Here is a 20716-nt window from a genome sequence, read left to right on the forward strand (position 1 = left end):
CACATCTCCAGACCACGGAGACTTCCCGAGTCCAAGGATGCTCTCATAATTATGGCTAAGTGTTTGCAGCCTCCTTTAATATAACTGTATAAATCCCATCTGCCCCCCGGTGCCTTTCTTATGTTTAACTTCAGCAATTTCTCCTCCACCTCACTCTCAGTTATTACAAAATCATTAAGCTCCCTGTTAGAGTTTAATAAGCTTCTATTCTCCACTTCCCTACAGAATTCCTCATGTGTGAATGTAGGATCAGCTATCTGAGTAGGATCATCAACAGTCGAACAACTGATATCAAGTGGACCAATCTGATTCATCTCCTTCCTTCTAGAGTTTATATAAGTAAAGAAATCCTTGCTCTTTTTCTTAGCATCCTTTGCCAAAGATTTCTTGTAATTTACCATCACTTGCTTGTAGTAGACTGAAGGAATTTCAAAAAGATTCTTCAATCACAGCTGTAATTAGCGAAGTGCAGTTGCCCCTGGTTTTTCAACCCGCACAACATGAAATCAGCCTTTGCAAATTGTTCAGTCACTCATTTGAAGAAATCTGGCTTTAGGTCCTATTAGAGTAAAAAAATTTCTAAAAGCTTTTCAATTGTGTCGTCTGCAGTCAGCCGATCACAGGTGGAGGGAGCAGAATGAGTAAAATTGCCCCTGGTGTTTCAGCCCACAGAACAAGTTGGCCCATGAACACACATACATTTGTACAGACAAAAAACCACAATAGCATAATATGGACTAAGTCACATGTACTAAACAGTAGTATTTTGTGCTGCACTGCAACAAAGTGGGTTCAAATCTTTTCCCATACTGCAAAACATGGAGCTACTATCAACATTCACCACACTGGTAAATGTTGACAGTAGTTACATGTTTTGCAGTATAAATTCCTAGTTTATAGGATCCATGGTGATGACAGAAAACACTACTCTAAGGTAGCCCACTGGATTTGTTTAATGGCACAAGGGTTAACAATAACTTGCTTTATGTCAGCAGAGTACATTTGGAAAGTGATGTGCCAAAATGTAAAGGTTTGTTTCACTTGTCGATGATAGTTCCCTAGATTTCATTCTAATATTTTCATGAAGTAATGCACTGAGAGATGGTAGTTTCCCATCATCCTATTATTATGTTTCTTTCCTAGCCATATTGAAATGGCCCCAAAGGTCAGCCCTTCATTCCATTTTCAACCTCCAATTGATGTGAGGGAAGACCTTTATGATAGTGGTACCATTGATGTGGATATAATTTAATTTTTTGTCCTCCTTTTTCTTGAAGGTCATCTGAGCTGCTTCTTGTCAATTCAGATTGGCAGAGTTGAACTAGCATTCTGGAACAACCCTACATAAGGTACTATACGTGTACATGTAGTTCAGCTTTAGCTCCAGACTCCAAGATAATCTTGCAGCTCTTCCAGAATGTTCTAATTATTATAGATGACTGATTTACATTTCCAGATCAGATTGGTTGGTTGGTTTGGATATTTTACTGGTGCATCAGTTTCTATAACTATATTGTGCCAAACTTATGATTTATTCACTGATGTCTTTTGTTATGATTTTCATATCAAATTCCAGATCAGAGATGATGAGCTGCACCTTTTTGTCATTCATGTAGTCAAGCAGAGAATCCACATGAAACAAAGTGGGATTAACCAGAGAGACTCCCAGGGAATCTGCTCTTAGATAACTGAAAATCTACTGTATTACTGAAAACTAACTTTTCTATAAATATCAGAAGCTATACAGATCCTGAAATTTGAACTGTGAACATCCCCTAAGCTCATTCTTTAGTTCACATTTCCCTTTGCTTAAGTGGTAGGCAAAAGAATGCTGCATTGGATGAATCAATTACAACTGCCAACTGCCAATCTGCATGTGGTCATCCTGGCCAGAGCAGGTAGATGATACGAATGCATCAGCATCATTTACAATTGCACTTAGATTCCATAATAAAACACAAATGGCTCTGATGAATGCATGTTGACATCATAGCCAAATACTATCTGGAAGATATAATAAATGATGTCAGTACTGTGCATTTGAGTTTATACAAACTAAATGTAGTGCTGTTCTATTCTCTCTCTAGCTTGTAAACCCTTCTGACTCCATGTGGCCTTCCTAGAGTGTAAACAAAAAATTTAAGTATTTTAATGACCTCTATACCCATGGTTTTTCAGAGTTCCTTTTTCTCATAAAAAAAAATACGGTACTTTGGTACATATTTCTGACAACTTAAGTTTATGATAGTGATGCATTCATAGATAAATGTCTCATGTTGAATTTTTAATCCAACAGATGACTTTCGAATGGATCCCATCCTCCCTGAGAATTTGCGTGGAGAAAAACCCTTCTCAAAATTGATGAAGAAACAGCAGAGAGAGGTGGAGTCCTTAAAGAAGCGACATCACAAGGAAAAGGCAACTGTTCAGAAACAGCAGTGCACTGCAATTGATAAAATTGTGAAAGCAAACAAAAAGTAAGTTAATAAACAATAAAAAGATTTTAATACTGGTGTACAACGTAATCAGTAATAACCTCAATGTTTAGAGGCAACATGCTATGTCATTACAAATAAATTTACATTCCCTTGCTTATTAAATAGAACTTCCATAATAGAAATAAATAAATAAAACCATTTTTTAAAATGGTTTGGCCTGACTTTAAGCTTAATAACTGCCATTGAACTTGTTAAAACTTGACAAAAAAAAAGTTCCATCAAGTACCACTCTTGTGCCTTAGCAAACGTTCAGCAGAAAGAAGGATCTTGGCATGGCTGCCACAGTACTTTGTTGTGAACTTCCCCCCCTTTTGGATATTCAGGTCTTAGGGAATCCTTAAACTCAGGCCCTAAGCCACATTTAAAAAAGAAGATATATGAAAATGAATGAAAAGGACCTCAGGATAATTGTGCAGTCAGATATGAAGATTTCTGAGCAGCAGACAGGCTGCAAGAGTAGCTCATGGTGTCTTGTCAATGATATACAGTAATTTTGCTAGCAGGGATAAGGAGGTGATTGTCCCCATGTATAAGGCAATGGTCAGGCCACACCTTGAGTACTACATATAGGTCAGAAGGCCTCATTTTAGGAAGGATGCAGAGCTGCTGGAATAAGTACAGACAAGGGCAACAAGATTAGTGAATGGAAGAAAGGCTTAAGTTCTGCAAATTAGTGTCTGGAGACTAGGCACCTGTGAGATAATCTAATTTAGGTGTATAAGGCCTTGAATGGTTTGAGCAAGCTCAATGCTGATGGGATTCTTCCTCTTGCTCATATTATTTAACCCAAGGGGACATTCAAATTGAGGAAAGGCAATTGTAGAATAGATGTGCAGAAATTTGCCTTTAGCCAGCGAGTTGAGAGTTGGAACAAACTTCCATCTCTCGAAGTGGAGGCTGACAACTTAAATAAGTTCAAGGCAGAACTAGCAAGCATTTGGAGTAGATAAATGGGTGAAATGGGAATTTTTTTTTTTTTTTTTTTTTGGCTGATGCTACAGTGGTGGACAAAAAAACTGCATCACTTAAAAAAGTAACATTTATAGTGAAACGTATAAGATATTGTTTGATTAGTCATTTTTTTTTTGTCACAAAGCAAAGGTATTGTGTGAGATAATGCTTCTATTGCATCAGATGGTAATTGCAGGGTACTGAATCAGCTATTTCTATAAATAGGGCACGCTCATTAGTATCCTGTTTTGCAGAGGTGTAAGCATGGCTCCATATATATTCAATTGAGAGTCTAGATTTGAACCCTATTGAAAATTGCTGGTACATAATGTTGTCTACAATTGCTCAGAAGAAGCCAAATGTAAGATTCAGCTGCAGGAGAGCATTGTAAAGGTGGAATTCCACTGAGGCAACATGTTGTTGTTATTTGGTTTTTAGGAGCTTTAGCAACTAAGGCCATATTGCTCCGGGATATGCGGTGGTCATTCCCTGACCTTTCCGCATCCTCCATATTTGGTGGTGACTGGCTCGAACCCCGGTCTAATCTAGAAGCATGTGCTATGCACTGCTGCTCCTTCCCACCTGGCTACGGAGGCGCCCGAGGCAACATATAGCATGCAACACACAGTCTTTCAATCGAAGGAACACCGAAGCGACAAGAAGCAAGTATCTTTGCCACATGCTACATGTTGATTGTTGTTGCCGGGGCGCATGCGTCACCTCTTGACAAGTTTCCACGTGTCGCACAATGTCGTAGTTATCCAACAGTTGGCAGATCGGTGTGGCTTGTATCATGCGATATGGAGTTGAATATTGAAAAAAACTACCTTGTTTATTGAAGATTATCATAATTCACCGGAGTTATGGAATAATAAAATTAGTGATTATAAAGACAACAGAGTAAAAAATGATAAGCTGAAGCAGTTAGCGAGTAAATACGATTGTAGTGTGACTGATGTGAAAAAGAAAATCAAGAATTTGCGTTCAGCTTTCCATCGTGAGCGAAAAAAACTACAATCAAAGAAGAGTGGTTCATCTCCTAGCAAAAAAGGGAAATGGTTTGCATTTGAGCTTTTGAATTTTTTATTGGATGTCGATGTGCCTAGATCAACATTATCAACTGCTGTCAGTGATGAGGATGACTTTGAGGCAAGTTTTTTTAAATTTAAAACTTAATTACCTTAATTTGAATAATTATATATTTGAATAGTACATATAAAAGTTAGGCATAAAGGTCCTGCCAAGGCACACATCCTTCATCTGATTGAAAATATCTGAAATTCTTTTCTCACTTCTTTAGCTTCAAAAGTTGCCCTCCGTGCTCTATGTTGCAAATCCTGCAGACCAATATCACCTTGGATAACTGCCCTCCATAATCCCGGAATAATATTTCCATCTCGTGTTTCATGGTCAAAAGTTCCTTGAGGAGAGTATAGTGATCACGATGTTTTACTCCTCCACACAACAGCATGCAATGATAAATGCATGTTGTTGTGATGATTTCAGAGTTTTTCACATTAATCATTAGTGGTTTTCTAAATACACGAAACACAGATGGTAGCAACCCAAAAGTATTTTCCACTACTCTGCGAGGGCGAGAATGTCTATAATTGTATTGTCTCTGACAAGAGCCTTTGTCGTGGTAGCCGCTAAAGGGTTTCATGATGTGTTCCTGCAGAGGGAACGCATCATCCGTGAATATTACATAAGGCAATAACTTATTGCTACCAGGAAGTGGTTGTGGTTGAGGTAATTGTAGGTTTCCTTTGGCCAATTTCTTATAAAATGACGTTTCTCGAAAAACACCTCTGTCAGAAATCCTGCCTTGACAGCCAATATTAGCGTATATGAAATTATAGTTTGCGTCAGCAATGGCCATCAAAACAATGCTGAAAGTCCCTTTGTAGTTGAAAAACATACTGCCACTGTTTTTAGGGGTTTTGCATGACTACGTGTTTTCCATCGCAAGCTCCAACACAATGCGGGTAATTCCAGGAAACTTCAAAATCTTTTACGATCTTTCTCCACCCATCTTCAGTGCACGGCATCTGGAAAAATTCAAAACGAATTTAGTTATTTAGTAATTGCATTTTTGTAATTGCAGGAAGAAGAAGAACAAGAAGGCAGTCGACACACTCAAGATACTCAAGCAGAAGTCATGAGCCTCGAAATCAGCATGAAATGTCCGATAAACACGAAAGAAATAGCTGTGAAGAGGAAAGTGAAAAATACATTGCCCCTAAAAAGACACGGAAGTGTTTATCTCCTTCGGATCGTGAAGAGGAAGCATATAGTATTTTAAAAAATGAGTGTCAAAGAGATGATTGCTCAACATATGGAGACCATGTGGCTAATGAGCTGCGAAATTTAAGCTCTAGAGCATGAACAATGGTTAAGCACATAATAAATAATACATTATTTGAAGCAGCTATGGGCAAATATGATGTCGAAAATGTGCCTACTCAAACTAGTACACCTCTTCATAACAACTATGAAAGTAGTGGTTTCAAGAATTTGCCTCACGACTAAGAGTATGAATGCAGTAGTTTCACTGTTCTATCCTCTGGAGCATCTGCAACGTTTTCTGAGCCATCCAACAGCTCAGAAAACCTTTTGACTTTTCCAGTACTTTCTGAATTCCTAACTAAGAAGACTCTGCTGAATTGACTTGAAATCTTGTAGTAATATATTTATGTTTGTAATAAATAAAATGTTTAGCATAATAATATTTTTATTTACCTCGACAAAATCATGTAGAACGTCAATCAAAGCTCTGCATACCTCTGGAATAATTCGAGAAATGCTTGGCTCAGATATCTGAAACAGATACATAAGGGATGGATAGCTATCGCCCGTACCCAAATATCTCAATGTTACTAACATTTTCACACGAGGTCGCATTGCCTCACGAAAGTTGGTATCATATTTTTTTATAATAGGTGAGACTTTCTCAAGCAAGTACTCAAAATCTTCTTTGCTCATTCGTGTGAAATTGCGAAATAATGCTTCATCATCTGCAACCAACTTATTGTAAAAATCATTCTGAGTTTCTTCACCACCAACATATAATTCTCTTCTCCACCACTGTGGCTTTCTTCTTTTTTTTTCTACGATTCAAAGCTATTACCAAATATGCAGCCACCGCGACTGTTTGTAAAGACATGATGCACCAAACTGACGTTGCCTCCATGGAATCATTGAGATGCATGCTTCAAAGCATAGACGACATAGCACATGCGACACGTGGAGTCAAATTCCGCATGCGACATTGTGGCACATAGTCGCACACCTATAAACAGGCAACACTAGGAAACATGTAGCATGCCTCTTGTCATTCAGTATTGCCTCAGTGGAATTGCACCTTTAGGGTGTGTACCACGAAATTGGGCAACCGTATATCCAGAAGTTGATTAACTCTATGCTAGATCATTGCAACTCAAGGAGGAAAAACAAAATATTGAGGACTTATTTTGCTGATTTACAGTACATAATACTATTACATTAACTTGTAATTTCAGTTTGTACACAAATGCAATAAAATGTATGTTTGGTTGTCGTGATTGCTATTTGCATGATTTCTCATATTTCCATTAATTACACATGCCTCATAAATATCTTCCCAAAGGGAAGATATTTATGGCAATTAGGTATACCAGGTGGAGTCTTTTTATCGGATTTTATTCACAGAGATATATATCCTATCTAACAAATGGATTTCGAACATTTCTGAAACTCATAATGCAGCGCAAAACACGTTATTTGCAAAATTCACAAGTGATGCAGTTTTTATATATCTCTTTATTGCAATCAGTGTATGCCTGATGCAATACCCATAACAGCAACGATGCTTTTTTTCACTGCTCTTTCAAAGAGAACTAGCTGAACACATTTTTCAAAAAAAAATTTTTTTTTTAATGAGACATGTAACTGAGGCATGTAACTCAATTACGTGTAATTGAGGATGAACCTATAGAAAAACAATTGGCAAAACTTTATTTTATGTGCAGTGTTTGAAAAATGCAATTAAAATAAAAGCCATAAAAGTATAATTATCCTTAAGCTTTATTTCTTATTGCAACATTTGGTAGAACACTTTGTGCCTTATCTAACTTTTTTTTTTAGATATAAAAGATTGGGTTTATTTCTAATATTAACTACAATATATTTGAAACAGAAGTAGGACTTAAATATGCATCCCCCCCCCCCCCCGATTTCTTACAGAGTAAACTTAATTTACTCGAATATATACACACACCATGAAAAGGTTCCACACACAGCATACCTTGCAAGCTATGATATTATTTATTTCCAGTTACCTAAGAATTGTACTTCATCCTTGTTTTTCTTTTTAAATTATTCTTGGTGAAAATATTGATGCAATGTCTATTTTTTTGTAGTTCTGCAATCCTAATACCTTCAACATTTTTTCCTGTAGAAATGACTTGGCTAGTGATCCAAAAGTAAAAGAGCTGGTTATTGATCAGATGAGACAATGGTCTGATGTTTTGGATCGCCAGCGTCGGGAGGAATGGGAATTATTGAAGAACCACCTAAACCAGCAGGGAGATGTGCTGAGGAAGCTGATGGAAAATGCTCAGAATGCTCAAATGAAACAACTCGAACAGAAGTTTGATAAGTAAATAAAATTGTAACAATTTTCATATGAAGCATTTGATCTTGCTAATTTTATTACATATACATTTATGAATATTTTGACTAATGAGGGAACCAAATTAGCTGGTTTCATAAATTAGCATCTGCTAGAGAATTTTAATTCTTCCAAGCATTGTCTACACAGAACTAAGTTATTGGCCTAAGCCTCCTGAAATATCCTTGTGGGTATTCTAATTTTCACTTCTCATGGGAAAGGTGGAAAAATATTAACAAAATATAGACTTTAGAGATAGAATTTAAATAAAATAAATACCAAGTGAGGGCATTAGAGCATGCATAACTCACTTGTCTAAATTTTGTTAGTATTTTGTATATGTCTTTTGCTGAAGAAGGGTTTCTACCCTGAAAGCTCCATACTTAGTCATTAAATTTTGTCACTGGATATGCTGTATTGTTACTCTTTAAACTGACTGAGTATTTTGCATCTACATTCACATATGAGGAGTTATTCAGGGAAGGAAGGCCAGAAGTTTATCAAACTCTAACAAGGAGTTTGATGATTTTGTAATAACTGAGAGAAAAGTGGAGGAGAAATTGTTGAAGTTAAACATAAGAAAGGCACCTGATGTGGATGGAATCTATCCAATTATATTAAAGGATGTAAGCAAACCCTTAGTCATAAATATGAGCATCAGGGGAGGTCCCCATGGGACCTCCCCTGATGCTCTCATAATTATGTCCAGTCCGTGGGGACTCAAGGGAGGTCCCAATGGACTGGAGATGTGCAAATGTATCTCCAATTCACCAAGGGGGATCAAGGGGTGACACAAGTCATTATAGACCTGTTTAACTTCTGTTCCTGGGGAAAATAATGGAATCACTGGTTAAAAAACATTGCAGGATCATCTAGACAAGACAGCAGTAATAATTATGACACAGCATGGGTTTATTAAGGAAAAGTCTTGTCTGACCAATTTCATTGGATACTATGATGTGGTCACAAAGGAACTGGATGCAAAAAATAATTTTGATATCATATACTTGGATTTCAGGCAAACTTCAGATATGTTGCACATGGAAGACTACTGTACAGATTGAAGCAGTATGACATTAAGGGCAAGTTGCTACAATGGATAAAAGGATGGTTGAGTGGAAGAAGACAGAGTGGTAATCAATGGACACTGCTCTTCGTAGGCTAATGTTATTAGTGGTGTCTCCCAGGGTTTAGTGTTGGGTCCATTGTTGTCATGGACATTGCACAGAAAATATTTACTTTTGAATTGTCCTGTTCATGTTCATGTAAAATTTTTCAAAATTTTAAGTAATAATTTGTGCATATGGGCATCTTGCCCAGGTGGCACACAACTAACTCTGTTGTAATATGATGTCCTGTTCATGTTTCACAGTTTCATATGCATTCTCCCTCCCCTAAAAACTAATGTTGTGTCGATTCACTTTATCACAGAAATGGAACATGGCTTTACAACAAAATCTGTACCACCTAGAAATTTTGTCATGTGGTTTTAGGGCTTGTAACAAGTGAATTTTGTAAGAATACATGGAGAGTTTCCTTCTGAGAATATGGCAGACACTTTTCTGTAGAATTACAAGTTTGCAGAGATTCCTGAGGTATGCCTGATATACACATTCGACAGTTGCATTGTCTGTGCTGGGATGACCTGTGCTCTTGCCCTTGCAGATGCATCCACACTCTGCAAACTGGCTAATCAAGTTGGTGGATTTCTGTGAAATTTAGTTCAGAATGATCGCTGTACTGAAACACTTGTTGTTGTTTTTTTGTTTTTTTTTCATGATAACAGAGAAAGCAAAATTTCTCCACAGGTGCAATTTTAAATGCAGCACTATCTGGTGCAGTTGTGTGCCACAACACAACATTGATATGATTTTTACGTTTTCATTTGATAGTATTTTTGTATGTAGTATATTTGACATAAACTGTGAAAGTTGTCAATGTGTTATTCAATAAATCTCCTGTACGCTGACTTCCCAGTTGATATAGACCCTGAAGCATTTTAGCTTGTCATAATCCCCTTTCCTGAAATTGAAATATTTTACCTTACCTTTAATACCTAGTTCTCACTAACAGTTTCTATACTGTCAACCTTATGATTCTGTCTGGATCACAGGTCATGCAAAGGCCTGATGGTATTCTTACTCTTTCTCAGACAACACACACATAATGAGGATAAATTTAAATTGAAAAAGGATGGTTGTAAGATAGGCATGCAAAAATTTACTTTTGGCAGAGAGTAATTGATAGTTGGAACAAAATTCCATCTGGTACTGTGAAAATGAATAGTTTGAATAAATATAAGGATGAGACAGGGTCGGGGGGATTTTGGCTGATGCTGTATAAGCTTGCTTCCTTGCATCATTTGGCACTACAAATATTAAATTACATTTTTTGCTTATTTGTATTACTCGGAGCAATATGGCCTTAGTTGCTAATGCTCCTAAAAACCAAATAACAACAACAAAAATTTGTATTACTGCCTACCCCATATATATACTTTGTGATTTATGGCTTCCAGGCTTTATTGGCAAATATGTAGCTATGGAGTAACTTTATTCCATAGATAAATGAGTGTTCCAAAATCACACTTTCACTTGTGTGCTACCAGCTTAAATCTCATGGAGGCCATATTTGTTATTAAAAATTTTTAATATTAGATGTTTTTGTCTTTTTTCCATTCAGTACATGTTTGTTTTCTGCATTTCTACAACATTGTATATAGTCTTCATAATAGGCAATCTTAGTTTAAATGAATTCTGTCCCGTGGTTTTCTGTGAAATAATGAAGTAATTTCAATTGTCCTTTAATGCAATCATTTTAGCACAGAATAACTGACTTAAAATTATGATAAATGATTGGCATCTCTAAAGCATCCACAAAAATTTTATTTGCAGGGAAAATAAGGAGATGAAAGGAAAGCAGGCAAAAGTATCTGTGGAGACAGCAAGAGAAGTGGCCAGTGACAAAACACTGAGGAACAAGGCAGACAGAGAAAGGTAAGAAGCTGCAGATCATTAAGCTTTTTGTTTCATTTTGTGCCAAAGCAACTAAGTCTCCTACATGTAAATTGTGTATATTCTGTAATTGGTTTGCATGTTTTTCTGGATGAAAAATCAGTTTTGTTGTATTAGTTTCAGCTGTGTGGATGAATAGATAGAGTACAACATCACTGAAATTGTGTGAGGTGGAGAGAAGGGGATCTCAAAGAACATATACACCCAGTTCTTGATTAATGATTACCTTTCATGAATTGGAGAGTTCTGTTTTTTCTCCTCCTTTATACAGGAATACTTCACATAGTGCAGTTAATTCATGCCAAAAAAATACCACGCTATGCGAAACCGCACTGATCGAGGTATTATTAGTATGTATTTTAATGTAATGCGTTCCGACAATTTGATTATATGAGTAGAGTTGCAAAAATATATAGGTGTTTGTTTACTATAAATTGATGCACACAAAATTCTTGCAAAAAAAGAAACTAAAATGATAAAAATGAAAAATACTAGTAAATACAGTACAAATGGTTTTTATTGCAGTAGGTACATATCAAAAGAATATAAGTGAAGTATGTAATTTTTTTTTTATTTTGAAAAAAATAACTGATCAGCTTAGTTTGCACAGTTTTTTCCTTCTTTTTATCTGCATATATCTCTTTATAACATCGAATGTCATTTTGCAACACCTGCCTTATTTTCATACCTTGTTCAATGTATCATTCGATTTGTATCTAGAAGAACTCTCGGCGCTATTACATTTCTTCTTTCCACTCATATTTGCGTATAAAGGTGTAATGTTTTTAAAAAATAATCTTTAATAAAAATACACAGCGAAAAATATTTGTACAGCTTATGCACAATCAACGACCTCACCGCTCGGAATCTAGAGTGTTTACTAATCTATCAAAGCTAACAGAGTCCGTACATAATGGGAGTTGTGACAACAGTCAGCGTGGCCTTGAACCCATAATGCATTGGCCTATATGCTTGCTGGCATTATAATACATACATACGTACATAGATACATACATATCAAATGTATTGGTGCATAACGCAGTTATTTTATTTTTTGTTCAAATTGTAAACCACGCTATAGCGAAACCCGCACTGTTCAAAACTGCGCTATGCAAGGTATTCCTGTACTACTATTGATATTTGCTTGAGACAAGTTACGTTTAGTCAATCTAGATCTGAAATTCTAGCGGGAAAAAGAATTAAATTCACCATTCCAGTATGATATAAACCTGATTGTTTCCTCTTGCCCTATTTTTCTAGGAGGCTTCGAGAGAAGAATAGCAACAACACAAAGAAATTCATTGAAGAACGAAAAAGTGCTGCCCATAAACAAAGCAAAGAAAGGGAGAGGATACGAAAGATTCACGAGAAACAGATCCAAGACCTAGCAAAGGACATTGAAAATGTACGTATATTTTGTACTTTGTAGATGCATAGAATACAAGTCACTCCAAAACTAATGCCTCCAAATTTTTTTCTTGGATGTGCCAATTTAAACTGTATGTTATGCACTTCAAGCCTTTAAGCATTTGCATTTATTTTTTCACCACCATTTTGTGTATATTTTCTCCATCATGAACCAGAGCCAGCACCCATTCTCATAAAAGAAGTTTTGATAGCCTCCAAGAGCTATTTTTTTGATGGTTGCAATGACAGCATCATCATTAGCAAATTTTTCCCCACACATAGGCCATCCTTTGTAAAATGGTCTGATGGACCAATCAGGACTATACAGAGGATATGGTAGAACAGTCTCCATGAATTCCACAATGGTCTCACTTGTCAGCATGCTGTTATGAGGGTCTGACAGTATGGTGAAGGAGAATTTTCCTCTTCTCTGGCTTCACTCCTGCAGTTTGTATGACCTGTTCCAGGAAATCCACAAACTGGAACATGATTTTTTTCAGATGATGGCTGACTTTAATTCCTTCCTTATTGATGAATCCTTATGTCACTACTACAAAGAATGCTATTTTGACTACAGTTCACAGTGGCATACTTAAGTCACATCTTTGCTGTTGAGAAAATCATTGGCCATGGTCTCACCGCAAATCTGTACCTGTTGCTCATTGTGATCTAGCATCAACATTCATGGAATCCACCTGGCACACAATTTCCTGTATCCCAGATTGTTCAATGCATTAAAGCCTATTCCTACTCTTGCACAAATTTCTTGGGTTTTAATGTCTTCACACATCAATTTAGCTACTCCCTCCTCATTTGTCACCATCATTGCATCAAGTATGGTCTGCTGTTCACTCACCATCACGGATGTGTCTAACTGTGACTGTCATGGCCCCATAAACATTCTTATTCTTACACATATTATTCCCCTCCATTTTCACATATTGCAGCCCTGTCACCTACAGGATACTGGTGGTAGCATTTACATTTTGCATGCAACATCACATAAGCTGAAAAAATAATAATAAAAATTGGATCCATTAGTTTTCGAGTAGCCATTGTATTAACACATTAACATTCCAATAATTCTAATTTATACTGGATAGTTTTCTCCCTAACCAAAATAGAAATCTGAGGTAAACTCTGTGCAGAGTTGAGCTGGTTGTTTTTAATTAGTGAAAAGAAAACACAAGATATGATTACCCTTAAATTTCAAGGGGGGGAGGAAATATAAGGAGTTGTAGCTTGTCTATTATAGCTTATGTAGGAAAGTTTTTTATACCTTATTTTTTGAATTAAATGTGTCCACATTCTAAAAAATCAGTTTGTATTCTGTACAAATGAGAAAAGTTCCTGTGGAGAACCCAACAATATCTACCTGTGAACAACTAACTCAGTGGTAGGTTAAAAATCCTGCTCTAGTGCACTCCAACTCATTGAAGGTTGGTGGAGTACCTTGCAACTTTCACGCCATGGTCAGGTCAAGCACTAGGCAGCCACAGGACAAAGTTTACAGATACTGCATACAGAAGGCTTCAGTGAAGGGAACCATATGCAAAACTACCTTGTGGTTTACATTCTCCTCACTTCCTCCCTCTCACAGAAGAGCATGTCAACTTAGTGCAGATAACATTGCTTCTAAAATGAATGGGCCAATGTTTTCTTAATTCTCTGTATCTGCAGAAGCCATGCACCTCATCTCTCAACATCAGGAAAGGACCACTATTGTGGCAATGGCTGCAGATGGGTCATGATGAATGGCCACTGTGATCCCTCACGTTTGTGGGAGGAGGGTTACCTTAAGTTACATATGAGGCTTTCCTGAGATGCTGTAGCTTGTGAATTAATTTTCATAGATAATGCTTTTCCACTTCTAGTTGATTGAGAAATTGCATAAATGGAATGGTCGGCCAAAACTATAGACTTGAATCCAATTGGCATATCTGGGATTCTTTCAGGCATGTAAACTCCCTCTCTGTGAAGCCCTCCTTTTATAGAGGAAGAAATTACTACAAGCCTTGTAAACAGCTTACTGTGAGAGTTATTTAGCATCAGCAGTGACCGTACCAAGGGCATATGTCTTCTTCCCCCTTCAAAACAAAAACACATTTAGACTGGAGATACCTTAAGATCCGTAGCCGAATGGACAGGAGTGCAGTAGCACATGCTCTTTGAGTAGACCGGGACTCAAGCCCCTGACTGCTGAATACGGTCGATCTGCCAACCTGCACTGGACCAGCGTGGCAGATTATGGTCCATTTTACTCAGCGTGAATTGTTGAGGAGGCTTCCATCCTGCAGTGGGTTGATAATGACTGAACTTTACTTTTACTTTACTTTACCTTAAGATCATCCTCCTGATTAAGCAACGATGTGTGCCACAGGAAGGATACAAGAATACTGTCCTTCCATACAGTACTCATTGGCCTGATTTTTCATGAAGGACAGGAGTCAGCCAGAGTAAGTGATATAGTACTGTAGTAAGCACAGTAACATCAGTATTAGTAATGGCTGCATGGTGCAAGAAAGCCTATGGCTTATTAGCATTAGTAGAAGCATTTGATGCAAGAAAGCAAGTTTATGCAGCATCAGCCAAAAAAATAAAAAAATAAATAATAAATAAATAAATTAAAAATAACCACTTCCACTTCATCCCTCTGTTCGTTCGAAATACCTGTCCAGCTGAGCCTTAAACTTATTTAGGCTATCAACTTCCACGACAAGGGATGGAAGTCTATTCCACCAACCAACCACCCGCTGGCTAAAGGCAAATTTCGTCACATCTATCCTACATCTGTCCTTTCTCAATTTGAATTTATGCCCTCTCAGGTGATTATTCTGAGCAAGAGGAAGAATCCCATCAGCATTGAGCATGCTCAAACCATTCAAGGCTTTATACACCTCTATCAGATCACCTCGCCAGTGCCTAGTCTCCAGACACTGTAATTTGCAAAACTTAAGCCTTTCTTCGTAACAGCACCCCTTTGTTCCATTCACTAATCTTGTTGCCCTTCTCTGTACTCGTTCCAGCATCTCTACATCCTTCTTGAAATGAGGCCTCCAGACCTGTATACAGTACTCTAGGTGTGGTCTGACTATTGCCTTATACAAGGGAATAATCACCTCCTTATCCCTGATAGAAAAATTCCTATATATCATCGACAATACACCATGAGCTACTCTTGCAGCCCATCTCCACTGCTCAGAAAACTTCATATCTGCCTGCACAACCACCCCCAGGTCCCTTTCATTCTCTACCACTGTCAGTGTGGTACCACAGAGTTGATACATTGCTCTGGGGTTGCTGTTTCCCATATGTAGTACTTTACATTTGTCAATGTTAAACTTCATTTGCCACCTCTCAGCCCATCTGCTCAACCTTTCCAGATCCTGTTGCAGTAGCATAGTGTCGGTAGTGTCCTTGACAACCCTATGTCAAGGACACTACCGCCTGAAAACTTGGACATTAAGCTTGAAATACCATCATCAATATCATTCATAAAGTTTAACTTAGAGATTTTGTAGGTATTACTTAGTATCGGTAACGGTATCAAATCCATGTGCTACAAATTGAACGAGACGTCTTTTTTTTTTAACCAACTTTAGTCGATTTATTAACCAATTGTTATATTAAATTATCTTCTATAAGTAGATTATAGACCTAGTCAGGATCCTTAGTTTATTCTAAATTGAGATAGCGAGATTTGGAAGCTAATCAATACTTATGAGTCCGTAGAAGTACCGTTCGTGAATTCCCACCATTTTTACACGATAGCATAAGCTTAGTGTAGTATAGTGCATAATATAATATTGTCAATTAATCAGTAAATCTATTAATCTTGATAAACTTTATTGTCAATTAAATTGTACTTTTAACTCTATATATATATATATATAACGACTTAATCGTAACAAATAATTAATACAAAACTATAGTGGTACACATGATACGGAAGTTATATAAAGGGAACTCGTAGAAAACACTAGATACCGAAAAAATAAATATAGCGTTATAACTGTTTTGGGATATAACTTAAGGATTTAATTTTGTTTTGAAATTTTATTGAATTAAATCGGAATCATGACTCAGACCAGAGCAGCAAAGCAAAAGGCTCAAGCTAATGGGAGTGCTGTGGTTCAGGGGAGAACTGAGGGGGGGCAGTTGCCCTCTGAATCACAGTCTTTTAAAATGCACTGTTTGCTTGATGTTTGCGGAGCAGTCGGGTACAGGACATGATACTGCCAAGGGGGATGTCTTTGTGTGTGCACGATGTAAGGAGTGCAAGGAAATCAGGCGACAACTCAGCGTTGTTATGGGCCTTTATGAGAGCTTGAAGAACAGGGTGGATGCCCTCGAAGGAAATAAATTGAGGGGCCCATCAAGCTCTCAGCCGCCCACTTCAACGCCAGAGCTTGCACTTGGTCATCAGGCAACAGAGGCAGCCCCCTAGGCAGAATGCGCTGGTCCCACAGGAACTAGTAGTTGTTGGTGACTCTATTGTCAGGGAAGCGGGGAACATGCTTTGTAAAAAGGATAGGTGGAATAGGACAGGGTATGTCTGCCAGGGGCAAAGGTTGATGACGTTGTAGAGCGGATATCATCTTTTAAGGGCACTAATGGCACTAATGATATTAAGAGTAGGAGACCGGTGGAATTACTTAGCAAGTACAGGTCACTGTTGAAAAAAAGCCGTGAATTAGGGTTGAATTTGAAAGTGTCTGCAATTCTGCCCAGACACGATAGGAGGGAGTATATGATGAGAGCCTTGTCGATCAATTCGACCCTGGAGGGATTGTGCAAAGCTCAAGGGGTAGAATTTTTTTCAGCCTGGACTATACTTGTTAACAGGAGAGATTGCTTCTACAGGGATGGGATACACTTAAATAGAAAGGGTGCAAGAATTTTTGCTGATGCTCTCGAGGCAGAGTTAGGTGGGTCGGAAAACTGCTAGTTGGGGGGGGGATACAAGGAGTAATAGATTAACAGTAGCCACTGATTCTTGCACTGCTTCTATTGAACTGAGCAGAAGCCTGAAAAACAAGATGCAGGATATTTCAGAGACTGCTGGGAGTCATTGCGGTACAAGTAAACACATGGGTTGTGTTAGGATAGCCACGAATAGAAACAGGTGCATGTATACCTGCGTGTACACCAATGCTAGGAGTTTGGTAAATAAATTTGATGAATTTGAGGTATTGCTCAAAACATCAAAGGCAAATATTGTTGGGATATCAGAGACGTGGTGTCACACAGATATAAGGAATGCGGAACTGGAATTTGGGGAATACAATGTGTATAGAAAGGATAGACAGGACAGGAGGGTTTATGCTATTAGTTAAGAAACACAAAGTCCAAGGAAGTGAAGCCAGTTGACATCGATGAACAGGGCAGTGTGGAGTCAGTTTGGTGTGACATAAGCATAGGGAAATCAAAATTGAGAGTAGGAGTGTGCTATAGGCCTAATGACTCTGATGAGTATAATAAGATATTGTACAGGGAAATAGAGTGGGCCAGTAAATCAGAGAGTCTTATAATGGGGGATTTTAATTTCCCAGATATTGACTGGAATTTGTGGGTTGGTCACTCGCACACTAGCAAGGCTTTTGTGGATTTATTGGATGATTGTTTTCTACATCAGCATGTTTGTGAGGCAATAAGAGGGAGCAATACTCTTGATCTGATTATCAGTAGTGATTCTTCATGCATTAAGAATCTGCAGATAAATGAACCACTAGGTGGCAGTGATCACAGTGTGTTGAAGTGGGATTTACTCAAGGAGGTAACTACCATCAGAGGTAAAGGGAAGGGTTTTTGTTTTCGTAAAGGCGACTATGATGGTCTGAGACAGTATTTAAATTCTATACAGTGGGACCAACTGATGATGTTACCAATAGCAAACTCAAAATGGGAAGCATTCAAGGAACTAATCTTGGAGGCTACCAGGCTTTACATACCAACTAAGAAATATTGTTCAAGGTTTAGGCCTAAATGGTTGTCAGATGAACTAATGAGACATGTGGCAGAGAAGAAAAATGCATGGGATACATACAAATTAATGGGTGACATGGAAGCCTATGATAGATATAAGTTGGTCTGTAACCAAGTCACAAAGGAGATTAGGCAGGCAAAGGCAGACTACGAAAAATCCTTGGCAAAGGATGCAAAGAAAAACAGAAAAGAGTTCTTTACATATTTAAACTCAAGAAGGAAAGGGATGAATCAGATTGGTCCACTGGATATTGATGGTTCAACAGTTGAGGATCCTGCTAAGGTGGCTAACAATCTAAACGAGTATTTTGCATCTACATTCACGCATGAGGAGTTATTCAGGAAGGAGAATGATGTAGGTAAAGTAAACATTGGCAGTGAGCTGGATGATTTTGTAATAACTGAGAGGAAAGTGGAGGAGAGATTGTTGAGGATAAACATAAAAAAGGCACCTGGGTGGATGGGATCTATCCAGTTATATTAAAGGAGGCAGCAAAGGAAGTAAGCAAACCCCTAGCCATAATTATGAGAGCTTCTTTGGACTCAGGGGAGGTACCCATAGACTGGAGATGTGCAAATGTAACCCCAATTCACAAAGGAGGATCAAAGGCTGACACAAGTAATTATAGACCTGTTAGTTTAACTTCTGTTCCAGGTAAATTAATGGAGGCACTGGTTAAAGAAGCACTGCAGGATCATCTAGACAAGAATTCAGTTATAGCTCAGACGCAGCATGGTTTTGTTAAGGGCAGGTCTTGCCTGACCAATTTGATTGGATACTATGATGTAGTCACAAAAGAACTGGATGCAGGGAATAACTTTGATATTATATATTTGGATCTTAGAAAGGCTTTTGATACTGTTGCACATGGAAGACTGCTGCACAAATTGGAGCAGTGTGGCATTGGAGGCAAATTGCTGCTATGGATAAGGGGATGGTTGAGTGGCAGAAGACAGAGAGTGGTAATCAATGGACACTGCTCAACGTGGACTAATGTTATTAGTGGAGTTCCTCAGGGTTCAGTGTTGGGTCCGTTGTTGTTTTCGGTGTTTATGAATGATATTGATGATGGGATATCAAGTTTAATGTCCACGTTTGCAGATGATACAAAGGTTGGCAGGGTCGTTAAGAACACCACTGATGCTATGCTGCTGCAACAGGATCTGGAAAGGTTGAACAGATGGGCTGAAAGGTGGCAAATGAAGTTTAACATTGACAAATGTAAAGTACTACATATGGGAAATAGTAACCCCAGAGCAACGTATCAACTCTGCGGTACTACACTGACAGTGGTGGAGAATGAAAAGGACCTGGGGGTAATTGTGCAGGCAGATATGAAGTTCTCTGAGCAGTGCAGACGAGCTGCAAGAGTAGCTCATGGTGTCTTGTCAATGATATACAGGAATTTTTCTAGCAGGGATAAGGAGGTGATTATTCCCTTGTATAAGGCAATGGTTAGGCCACATCTTGAGTACTGTATACAGGTCTGGAGGCCTCATTTCAAGAAGGATGTAGAGCTGCTGGAACGGGTACAGAGAAGGGCAACAAGATTAGTGAATGGAACAAAGGGTTGCTCTTACGAAGAAAGGCTTAAGTTTTGCAAATTACAGTCTGGAGACTAGGCACCGGCGAGGTGATCTGATAGAGGTGTATAAGGCTTTGAATGGTTTGAGCATGCTCAATGCCAATGGGATTCTTCCTCTTGCTCAGAATAATCAGCTCAGAGGGCATAAATTCAAATTGAGGAAGGACGGATGTCGGATAGATGTGCGGAAATTTGCCTTTGGCCAGCGGGTGGTTGGTTGGTGGAACCGACTTCCATCACTTGTTGTTGAAGTTGATAGCCTAAACAAATTAAGGCCGAATACCTGGATAGTTCTGTTCCACCAACCAACTACCCGCTGGCTAAAGGCAAACTTCCGCACATCTGTCTTTCCTCAATTTGAATTTATGCCCTCTCAGGTGATTATTCTGAGCAAGAGGAAGAATCCCATCAGCATTGAGCATGCTCAAACCATTCAAGACTTTATACACCTCAATCAGATCACCTCGCAGGTGACTAGTCTCCAGACACTGTAATTTTCAAAATTAAGCCTTTCTTCGTAAGAGAAACCCTTTGTTCCATTCACTAATCTTGTTGCCCCTTCTCTGTACTCGTTCCAACAGCTCTACATCCTTCTTAAAATGAGGCCTCCAGACATGTATACAGTAC

The 20716-nt window shown here is 38.2% G+C and overlaps 1 protein-coding gene across 1 annotated transcript in view; it reads left to right on the plus strand.

The window, feature by feature from the left end:
• The window catches only part of LOC150084837 (1-phosphatidylinositol 4,5-bisphosphate phosphodiesterase-like), a 314913-nt gene that overhangs the window by 280838 nt on the left and 13359 nt on the right, over positions 1-20716 (plus strand). The window contains exons 26-29 of the mRNA XM_090376641.1: positions 2297-2477; positions 7885-8085; positions 10992-11093; positions 12372-12516. Coding sequence (XP_090232767.1) covers positions 2297-2477; positions 7885-8085; positions 10992-11093; positions 12372-12516 — 629 coding nt within the window. The remainder of the gene's footprint in view (positions 1-2296; positions 2478-7884; positions 8086-10991; positions 11094-12371; positions 12517-20716) is intronic.

This window comes from Mastigoproctus giganteus, chromosome 6, assembly GCF_048544385.1.
Source record: "Mastigoproctus giganteus isolate SK-2022 chromosome 6, ASM4854438v1, whole genome shotgun sequence".
NCBI classification, from domain to species: Eukaryota; Metazoa; Arthropoda; class Arachnida; order Uropygi; family Thelyphonidae; genus Mastigoproctus; species Mastigoproctus giganteus.